The 11,725-nt window shown below is 28.9% G+C and overlaps 1 protein-coding gene across 1 annotated transcript; it reads left to right on the forward strand.

Moving 5' to 3' along the window:
* The first annotated feature begins 10,159 nt into the window (after nt 1–10,159).
* Nucleotides 10,160–11,578, forward strand: LOC112021207 (serine/threonine-protein kinase ZRK1-like). The gene is made up of 2 exons (XM_024053774.2): nt 10,160–10,172; nt 10,548–11,578. The coding sequence occupies exons 1-2, from the start codon at nt 10,160–10,162 to the stop codon at nt 11,576–11,578; spliced, it is 1,044 nt and encodes a 347-aa protein (XP_023909542.2).
* Nucleotides 11,579–11,725: the final 147 nt, after the last annotated feature.

Genomic DNA, 11,725 nt, shown 5'->3' on the forward strand with positions numbered 1-11,725 from the left:
ATATCGGATGTTCTTTTGTGCCTATTCTCATGATTGTCTCGTTTAATTACTAGGAGGCCTACTAGTTTATTATTCGTTTCAATCGACTGCTAGATTAGATATCAAATCCGTAATTGTTTGATCTCTCTAACTTGTGAAGCAACCAAGATTTAATGATTTGCTACGTCAGAAATTATTAGATCTTAGGAAGAACGCTCGACTAAATTAAATGCAACCGCTTGTGTTTGTGTTGTTTAGCTTCATCGATCTCTCTAATTCTGAAGGCTGCTACTAAATTAAACCTTTAGCACTTGTCTTGGGTTGTTTAGTAGTTAGGGTTAATTAGATCGCTTGTTTTCTAATTAACTGCAACTAAGGAGAGATAGGAAAATAGTTCCAATGGTGAATATTCAAAGTGTGAATTGATATATACTTGCATCAATGATCAGTTGTAAAATTCTAATGGTGAATGTTGACTTGGACTAAGGTTTATTCTCTTAATTGATTTTGATACTTTAATTTAAATTGTTCCTTAGTTGTTTTTCTTAAAATTGTTTTCATTATACTCAAGCCCCCCCCCCCCTCCTTGTTCACGTAGCTTAAAATTAGGCTAGATACTCTCTGTGGGAACGATTCTTACTCGCACTACTACATATATTTTTAGGAGTATAGGTTTTATTTTTGTTTGCCTACGACAGCTCACCAATTTCATGGAGCTCGAGTTACAAAACGCCACTATAGATCCTTAAAACATCACTATAAGCTCCTTAAAACGCCACTATAGGGCTCCTGAATTTTTTTTTTTATCTTAACTCAATTTTGAGTAAGTCAAATTTCAAAAGAATGACATTTTCCTAATTAGTTTGGGAAATGGGGCAGAATGCTACTTATTTTTCCTGAAAAGGGCAGAGGCCAATTTTGTCCAATATTTTGTATATCCATTGCTTTCCAAAAGCATACTGCATTTTTTAGGTCCCATCACATGAAGTTATTCTAAATATTGTTTATATATATATATATATTGTTTGACATATGTTGGGTCTTGGTGTGGGTTTGGGTTTTGCTTATTTGTTTTTAATCTTTTGCTTTTTGTGTCAAATTTTTTGGAAATAATATACAATTTAGAGAGTTTTGAAAATAAGTTAGTTTTTAACTTTTTGTCAAACATTTAATATAAATACTATACAAATAAACTACTGAAAATAAATTATTCCCAAACTTATTGTTAGAGTGAGTACTATTTTTTTTTTTTTTTTTTGAGAAATAATTAGAACATGCTGTTAATCCCGCAACTCGAATCCTTTCCCCCTTAAACCCTTAAGCACTTTGTGCATGGGAAGGTGACAATTTAGCTATAAGGCTTTTGGCTTAGAGTGAGTACTATTAATAAAACTTGATGATGCACTGAAGTTAGTACTGATCCTTGTCTATACGGATAAGACGATCAAACACAACCTACACAATGAGAAAAGAACTCCTTGATGATGAATGTGTACTTTTCTATGTTCTTGGGATTGCTTTATATAGACTTTTGCTTGTAGCCGTTTGGGACCTCTTTAGTGTGCTCCTTTAATTTATGGCCTTCGTAAAGTTTCCCGGAGAGGAATGAACTTTTATGGGTCCAACAGTCATTCTTTTGTTTCTTAGTCCATTGTATGTTTGGACGGAGCAAATTTCTGTACTCCAGTTTTCCTCTATTCCTTGACCATTCATGTAATTTGGACGTTCGAAGGAATATAAGCAGTTGCCTTGTTGTTCATGAAATTTGCTTTTGCTTTTGATTTTGTTTCATTGAGAACTAGTCGTGGATTTGTGTGTTGTACATGATAATTGTTTTAGGGTGGTCTCATTAACTTTATTTTTTGCAGTTTGGACTAATTTAATAAGAAGTAATGTATTTCATGATCATATTTCACTTAGTATAAGAACAATCACAAATGTAATTAATACATATAATTTTTGTCGTACCAAAATGAAAATAAAACAATTTTCCATTGGAATTCAAAGGTAAGTTAGCGAAAATATTCATTTTTTTAATAAAATTTATGTATAACATTTTGTGTATCATTCAAAATGTTCCTACCCTACATTCTGAAAAACTGAAAAACATATCTAAAAAATTTATAAACTCAACAAAACTACCATTCAAAATAAAAAAGAAATCGAAAAATAGAACTCACATCAAAGTCAAACTCCTTCTCCTGAATATGTAAAACATAAAATGTGATGTGATCGAGTCTAAATATCCAATGCAAAATCAAATTCAATTTTTTTAATAGGACTTTGAAGTTATACAATAGAAATAGGTGGTTAATCCCAAGCAAAAGTGACGGTTGTAGCTTTATACATGATGATTATAATCTAATTCAAGAGTACAATTTCAAAGAGGAAAAAAGTGGAGAAATATTTTAGAAAAAAGAAGAAGTATTGAGTAAATACTTTCATAATCTAATCCAACATGTGAATAATGAATAGATAAATAAATAATTTTAAACACAAAATTGAATGTTTTTTTTTTTTTAATCTTAAAAAAAATACACTAATGAGATAAGGATGATGAAGAGCAATGTAAAATATTCATAAATGCTTAAAAAAATCACTTAAGTATCTAGGAATGCCGTATAAAAAAGACATAACAATTTGCTGCTAATTTTTTAAATAACATATTTACAAATAGTGAAAGGAACTTGCATAAATTAAGACCATCTTCTTCAACTACATAGACTTTCTTCGTTACATTGTTCAGATTATCCTGTTGTTTTCCAAATAAAGAAATGATTAAAAAAAAAACTTGCTTCAAGGAACACACGTAAATTAGTTGATAATAGGACAATGAGGGTACAAACCTCTAGTAGGATATCTGTAACGTGCTTGGTTTGGACTCCTCCTATGGGGCAATTGTCAGGTTGTATTTTTTCACCATCAAAGATTAAGCAAGACTTGTGAATACCTTTTTATAGACATTTATTCTTGATTGATTTCATTTTTCAGTTATAAAAATCTAAATTAAAGTATATGAACATATAAAGACATAATTATATGTAAAATTAAAACCGCCAAAGATGAAAAATGTAGAGAAATTTTTTTTATTTTTCACTGATTTATCATCTAGTTATAGCATCAAAGTTAATGTAGATGAATCTATAAAGTTAAAAACACCTAAGATTCTTCTCAAAAAAAAAAAAATGCCCACAGATGAATTTGTAAAGTCAATCTATCTATATATTTAATATTTTCAAAAAAATTAAAGTTAAAAAATAAGTAAGAAAAAAAATAATGATGTTACAAGTGAGGTGACTCAACAGAAGCGTAGCAATAATAAATGCTACGCTTCAATTTTTAGAAATATATAGATTTTTCACTAATTTATCATTTAGTTATAACATCAAAATTAATGCAGATGAATATGTAAAGTTAAAAACGTCTAAGATGAATTTGTAAAGTCAATCTATTTATATATTTAATATTTTCAAAAAAATAATTATGTGGCAGGTGAGGTGGCTCTACAAAAGCGTAACAACAATAAATACTATATTTCAACTTTTAGATATATACTAGTCGCATACCCGCACGTTGCAAGTAATAATTATTTTAGGATGGTCTCATTAAAAATTTTATTAATACTATAATTTTAGTTATTAACCATTGGTTTTTCATTTGTTTTAAGTTAATAAAAACCTTAAATATACCTTTTTTTTTTTTTTTTTTTTTACCTTTATACACACACACACACACACACATATATAGAGCGAATCTTTACACATACCTTAAGAAAACTCTATATATTCCACTTTTTTGGTTGCGTAAAATTATAGACTACTACTCCATAATGATAGTGACTAATTATTTATTTTTTATTTTTAGGGATCTCATATGTAACGCTTTTCACCATTATCATATATTTACTAACTGATGATTTGCATAACAAAAACGATAAATGAGAGTTAGCATTGTTCATTATATTTTTGAAAGTAATAGTGTATGAAAATTATATATATATAATTTTCATACACTATTACTTTCAAAAATCTAATGAACAATGCTACCTCTCATTTATATATATATATATATATATTATAAATAAGGTCAAATGAAATGTCAAAAAATGGATTTTTAAATTTTTAACTTTATTTCTTATGTAATTTCTACTACTATCAGAGAGCACCTCTTTTTCAGTTATGATTAATATGGTTTCCATAGTTAGAGTTTGATTAGTTTTAAATTTATATTTAGTACTGTGATTGTATTTAATTGTTGATTGTTGATTTAATTTTTTTTTAAGTGAATTTAATGGTTTATGTTACTACACTTTACCATTTTTAATGTTCTTCACACGGTAATCTCTATTTTATTTTTTAATTCTCCTTACAACCTCTTTGTTTTCCAATCAACAATTACTAATTGACGCATGGTTTTTTTTTTCTTTATCTACTCTTTATTACTTTGTATTGGTTTTTTTCTATACCATCTCTCTCTCTCTCTCTCTCTCTCTCTCTCTCTCTCTCTCTCTCTCTCTCTCTCTCCATTAGCAACCTATTCTTTTCCAAAATTTGTTGATGATTCTATGACATTAAATATGCATTATTAGTTTTTTATTTATTTTAATTTAGTGTTTCTAACTTGATTTGTTTTGTATTTCATTCTCCCTTTGATGCATTGGGTGTGAGAATGAGTGTTCCCTAGCATTACTCCACTTATTGTGGACAATTTTATTTATTTAATTTAGGCAAAATATTATATTTTAAATTTTTAAAATAAAAAAGGAGTGAAATATAAATAATTTAATGATATATATGGGGGATGTGGCTGAATTTAAATGTTAAGTAATGATATGAGAAAAAAATAAAAATAAAATACATAACAATAAACACTAACTTATCCAAATAATTCTATGTAATATAATAATAGTACATTCTTATATACTATTTTTAATTATTTATAATGCAATATGATAATATTTAACAATCAAAGTCATAAAAAAATTTATAAAAAAAAAAAAAAAAACTTAAAACACAAAACTAAATCCCATCAACCAAAATAGAGTTCTAAAGAATACAAAGATTTATCAAGCTAAAATAGAGATGCAAGAAAAGTAAAAATAAAAATCCACCAAAAAATTGAGGAAGAAAGAGTGGGAAATAACCACTTTTTTTGTGAGAAAAAATTATGTAAAGAATGGAAAAGTGAATGACAAATTTATACTAAAAGGATGATAATAAAAGGAAACAAAATAAAGAAAGATAAAAGAAAAGAGGAAGAGTGATATCAAGGTAGAATGTTTGGGGAGATGAAAAGGTAAAGAGAAGGAGAAATATTGGAGAAAGTGCAAATGTTAGAGAAAGTGTAAATGTTATAAAAAAAAAAGTACAATTTGATGATTACAATTTTCTTTTATTTGAATTTAAGTAAAATATTACATTTTTTAATTTTTAAAACAAAAAAAAGAGAGAAAATATAAATAATTTAATGATAAGGAGGATGTGGTTGAATTTCAATATTGAGTAAAATAGAAGAGAAGAAAAGAATTAGAAAAGAATTAAAAGATATAACAATAAACACTAAATTATCCAAATTATGCTATGTAATGGAATACTATTTTATTTTTATCTACTATTTTTAATTTTTTATAATGTAATCAGATAAAATTTAACAATCAAAGAGCAAAATAATAATAATAATAACTTAAAACACAAAACTAAATCGTATCAACCTAAATTAGAGTTCTTAAAAACACAAAAATTTATCAACCTAAAGCGGAGATGCAATAAAAAATAAAAATCCACCAAAACATTGAGAGAGAGAGAGAGAGAGAGAGAGAGAGAGAGAGAGAGAGAGAGAGAGAGAGAGAGAGAACTTTTTGTGAGAGAAAACTATGCAAAGAATGGAAAGGAGTGACGAATTTATAGTAAGAGGAAAGGGATAAAAACAGACAAATAAAGGAAGATGAATGGGAAAGATGACTATGTAATAGAATACTATTTTATTTTTATCTACTATCTGTAATTTTTTATAATGTAATTGGATAAAATTTAACAATCAAAGAGCAAATAATAATAATAATAACTTAAACACAAAACTAAATTGTATCAACTTAAATTAGGGTTCTTAAAAACACAAAAAATTTATCAACATAAAGCAAAGATGTAATAAAAAAAAAATCCACCAAAACATTGAGAGAGAGAGAGAGAGAGAGAGAGAGAGAGGGTGAATCTTTTTGTTAGAGAAAACTATGCAGTGACAAATTATAGTAAGAGTGAAGGGATAAGAAGAGACAAATAAATAAAGATAAAGGGAAAGATGAATAGAATATTAAAGTTGAGAGTAATTGAANGGATAAGAAGAGACAAATAAATAAAGATAAGGAGAAAGATGAATAGAATATTAAAGTTGAGAGTAATGAGGAGATGAAAAGGTAAGTGAAGAAGAAAAGTTGAAAAAAGTATAAATATTTAAAAAATAAGTGAATGTAAAATAAATAAATAAATTTATAGGAAAATTGGAAATAAAAAGAAATATATAGATGTCAAAACCAACAAAGATAAATATGTAAAGTCAATAATCAATTTATATATATATATATATATATATATGTTTGTAAAAAAAAAATAGGAATAAATAATAAATAATAATTATATGACAAATGACATGGCGATGAGGTAGCGCAACAGGAGCTCAGCAGCAATAAATGTCATGCTTCAGCTTTTAGTAATACTAAGTCATATTTCATAACCAGATCTAAGAAAAGAGGAAAAATTTACCGATGGCAAGTAAATGGCCTGATCGACGAAGTTAATGGCACATAGATTTTTGTTCCTCTTACGAACTGTATCTCATGATTTGGGTTTGCGTATTAGAGAGTGGCAGCAAGAAGAAAGACGAATGAGAGGGGGGATAGGTTATGTGCAGCGTATGAGTAAATTATTAAAAAATCTAAATCTAAACCAATCCAACCAAGAAATTCAAACCTAAATTATATTCAATTTCCAGATTTGAAAATGAAAAGGAAAAAAAAATAACAGAAACAATAATTTTACCGGTTATGGGTACATGGCCTGTCTCTCTGATGGTGGCAGATTCTTCTCTCTCCCCAATCCCTACTCCATGCCTTTTCTGTTTATCGTTCTGCCTAGGTTTTTGATTTCATCACCTCTCTCTTTCTCTACTTCTTTCTCTGTGTCCTCATCGCCTCTCTCTATTTCATCACCTTTCTCTATTTATATCTTGGTGTACATCTAATTTTAACCAATTATTTTTTTGTTATTTATAGTGAGAGACTCTTAAACGGTGTTGTAGCATTACCAAACAATGTAATTTATCGCTTTTTAACTTAAACGTAGCAAAATTTTAGATGGGTATTTTTCCTACATGGTAGCACCGTCTTAATTGGAGGAAAAGTCTTCTTCTATTATATATAGTATATAATATAGATAAATAGATGGGAGAAGAAAAGTTTAAAAGGGAAAAGAAGATGTAGAAAATAAGTGGATGATGTAGCACAATGATTAGGTATCCAAATTTATTGCATATATATATACATGGTTGTCAAAATCATGATCTGGATCGTAGGATCACATGATTTTACGATCTCACCACTAGGATCGTAAAAATGGTAGGATCGTACGTAAGATCGTATGGGATCCTACCGATCCTACCAAAAACATAAATTTTTGTTTTTTTTTTTTTTTTTATGGGATAAATTTTTTGTTTTGATGAAGTTTTAAGGGTTTTTATTTTTTCATGTTGTGATGGAATGACTTTTTATTCTATTTTTATAAAATTATGTTAACCTAAGCAAATGTTTTTTAATTTCTCGTTCACTTGTAATCAAAATGAAGGAATGCTTCTTCATTTCTTAATGAAGAATTTGATGTTGGTTTTGCTGCCTTTTAAGCTATAATGTTGTTAAATTTGTTTGATCAATATACTAATTTGTATTTTAATATTACTAAAATATTTTTTTATATATATAATTTTATCAATTATGCTTGTACAATTGTATTTGTATATTAATTGATTGAGTTTTTTGAGCATGCACTTTAATTGTTGCTGAGTAGTATAACTTGAATAGTTGAGTGTAAAATTGTATCTTGATGTCTTTTGTAGCTTTTATATACAAATATATAATGTCTACATAGATGATGAAATGGATGATGATTATTAGGAATTTAGGACGGTGGTTATAAGAACTTTAGAATGAAAATAATTAAATGTTCACTTCACCTTAATATTCATCTTGCTTTTGGATTTCATATTGTAGTTAGCTAGTTTCCATTTGCTAACTTATTTTGGATTTCAAACTTGGAACCTAGAACTTGGAAAATATTTTCCATATGTTTTGATAAATATTTTGGTATTTGGCTGCTAATTAAACATTTATTTAAATTTTTAGATACATTGGATTAAAACTTAAATATATTTGTTTCGTTAGTATAGACTTAGCAATATATGACATGCAAATTACATCACATGATGCAATATATCTATATATATATATATATATATATATATATATATACACACATGGTTGTCAAAATCATGATCTGGATCGTAGGATCACATGATTTTACGATCTCACCTCACCAAAATGTTTAGAATCGCACTAGGATCGTAAAAATGGTAGGATCGTATGTAGGATTGTATGTAAGATCGTATGGGATCCTACCGGTCCTGCCAAAAACATAAATTTTTGTTTTTTTTTTTTGTTTTTGTTTTTTTATGGGATAAATTTTTTGTTTTGATGAAGTTTTAAGGGTTTTTTATTTTTTCATGTTGTGATGGAATGACTTTTTATTCTATTTTTATAAAATTATGTTAACCTAAGAAAATGTTTTTTAATTTCTCGTTCACTTGTAATCAAAATGAAGGAATGCTTCTTCATTTCTTAATGAAGAATTTGATGTTGGTTTTGCTACCTTTTAAGCTATAATGTTGTTAAATTTGTTTGATCAATATACTAATTTGTATTTTAATATTACTAAAATATTTTTTTATATATATAATTTTATCAATTATGCTTGTACAATTGTATTTGTATATTGATTGATTGAGTTTTTAGCGCATGCACTTTAATTGTTGCTGAGTGGTATAACTTGAATAGTTGAGTGTAAAATTGTATCTTGATGTCTTTTGCAGCTCTTATATACAAATATATAATGTCTACATAGATGATGAAATGGATGATGATTATTAGGAATTTAGGACGGTGGTTATAAGAACTTTAGAATGAAAATAATTAAATGTTCACTTCACCTTAATATTCATCTTGCTTTTGGATTTCATATTGTAGTTAGCTAGTTGCCATTTGCTAACTTATTTTGGATTTCAAACTTGGAACCTAGAACTTGGAAAATATTTTCCATATGTTTTGATAAATATTTTGGTATTTGGCTGCTAATTAAACATTTATTGAACTTTTTAGATACATTGGATTAAAACTTAAATATATTTGTTTCATTAGTATAGACTTAGCAATATATGATATGCAAATTACATCATATGATGCAAATCTTAGTTTTTTTATGGATGAATTTATAATTTACGTGATTATTCAACATACAAAGTCATTATCAATGTATTTTTTGCTTTAAATTTGAAAATATGTAGGATCTTACAATTCACGATCCAATCCTACGATTTACGATCCCACCTACCTTCATCGATCTTACGTAAGATCCCGCTTTTGACAATCTTGTATGTATATATAAGTAATGCTACAGACACAAACTATTTTATAACATTTTTACAAAATATTGATGTAGCCAACCTTTTATTAGTTTTCATCTACGCCTATCATTGATATCACTTTTTCATTTACCAATAATCTCTCATCACATCAGAAGTTTATAAATTTTTTTTATAAAATAGTTTTTATCTCTAGCATTATTCTACATATATATATATATATATATATGTAGGGTAGAAAAGAAAATAATGGCATGGCTGCTAATGTGGCTCAATTGGAGTACAACAACAATAAATCATACGCTTCAACTTTTAGATATATATATAGATAGATAGATAGATAGATAGATTACTTGGTTGATTTGGTCAAATCCAACTCCTAAATCTCTTAAAACAATCCAAACAAGGTATTTGGATTTAATCACTCAACTCCAACTCCACAAGCCCAAATCTTGTCATCCAAATTCACCACATGAATTAACCATTAACTAACTAAACCATGCTAAATGCCTGTATGACCATCATAACGTATATACTTGTTCGATGTGTAATTTGATTCTAGTGCAACATTGAAAGTGTGCAATGATAAAAGAAATTCAAAGCCTAGTTGGTTTCTTATATTTCTGTTATATTTATGATAGTGCAGTTTGATTCATCATAAGCACTAGGAAGTTTTCATGTGTTATACATTCCGTAGTTTAAGTTCAATTTTTCTAGTTCATTAGTGCAACTTGAGACTCAATTATAAGGTGGCAAGCATCACACAGGAGTTGCCGAGTTGATCCCATGCATTCGTCATGTGAAGTGTTGAATGCGTAGGCCATTGTCCCTCGGTAGCGGTCTTCTAAAAACTCCGAAAGTCACAAGAAGGCTAATATTATAAAAAGCATTTTTTGAGAATGGAAGCATGCTACTGGAAAAGCTGATTGCCTTTTGTAATGGCAAGTCCATCCCCATTCGTAGCTTCTCCGATGAAGAGCTCAAGCAGGCAACCAACAAATATGATGCTCGTCTTGCTATAGTCCAAGATGAGTTGTACTGGAAATGGTACAAGGGTTCTCTCAACGGCCGACTTGTTTCCATTAGGAAATTTGAAGGCAGTGTACACATTATAGAAGGCCGGGGATTGTCCAACTATATCTTCAATGATCTAGTGATTTCCGCAAAGATAAGCGCTGACAACAATGTACTAAAGCTTATAGGGTGCTGCCTCGAGACTCGACCTCCCATTTTAGTACATGAATTTGCTGCAAATGGTAGCCTTGCCAATCGGATTCAGGGCACTCGTGGCAGTCAACAACATCAGCCATTAACATGGATAAGCAGGTTAAAGATTGCGAGGGAGATTGGTCATGCAATTTCATATCTCCATACTGCATTCTCTAGACCCATCGCCATCATCCACAGGGATATAGATATGCGGAATATCTTCTTAGATCAACATGATGTTGCCAAGTTATCCAACTTCGAACTTTCTATATCAGTCCCCAAAGGTGAAACTCACGTTCAAGTTGATATCTTGTCTTGGTGTGTAGGGTTCATGTCCCCAAAATACTTTGCTACAGGTAAGGTAACAAAGAAAGTTGATGTTTATAGCTTTGGCGCACTTCTTTTAGAACTTGTAACTGATCAAAATTTAAATGATTTTACCCAATTGAATAATGGAGAATGTGTGGACTTCTCCAAACCAAAAAAAGAGTGTGTTGGATTAGTAGTATGTATGCAAAATGGTGCTCAAGGTCGTTGCATTGTGGATCCTACAATCTTGGCAGGGGAAGGGAGAGCTAGTACTATAGAGCAACAATTGCAAGCAGTGGTAGACCTTGCCTTCACATGTAGAAAAAGAGAATCGGAGATAAGACCAACTATGGTGGATGTTACCAAAGAACTCATGCGGATTGAGAGGCTTGTCCTATAATCATGTATAGCTTTATCTATATAACTTCATCTTATTACTTTTGATGTTATTTTTGGAGAAGCAAAAAGGAAAACAGGTTGTTGGTAAGGGTTCAGATCAATACAATTAATACTTAAATCCGAATACAATGAAGCTTGATACTGAGAT

Source organism: Quercus suber, unplaced genomic scaffold (assembly GCF_002906115.3).
Source record: "Quercus suber isolate HL8 unplaced genomic scaffold, Cork oak 2.0 scaffold_66, whole genome shotgun sequence".
Lineage (NCBI taxonomy): Eukaryota > Viridiplantae > Streptophyta > Magnoliopsida > Fagales > Fagaceae > Quercus > Quercus suber.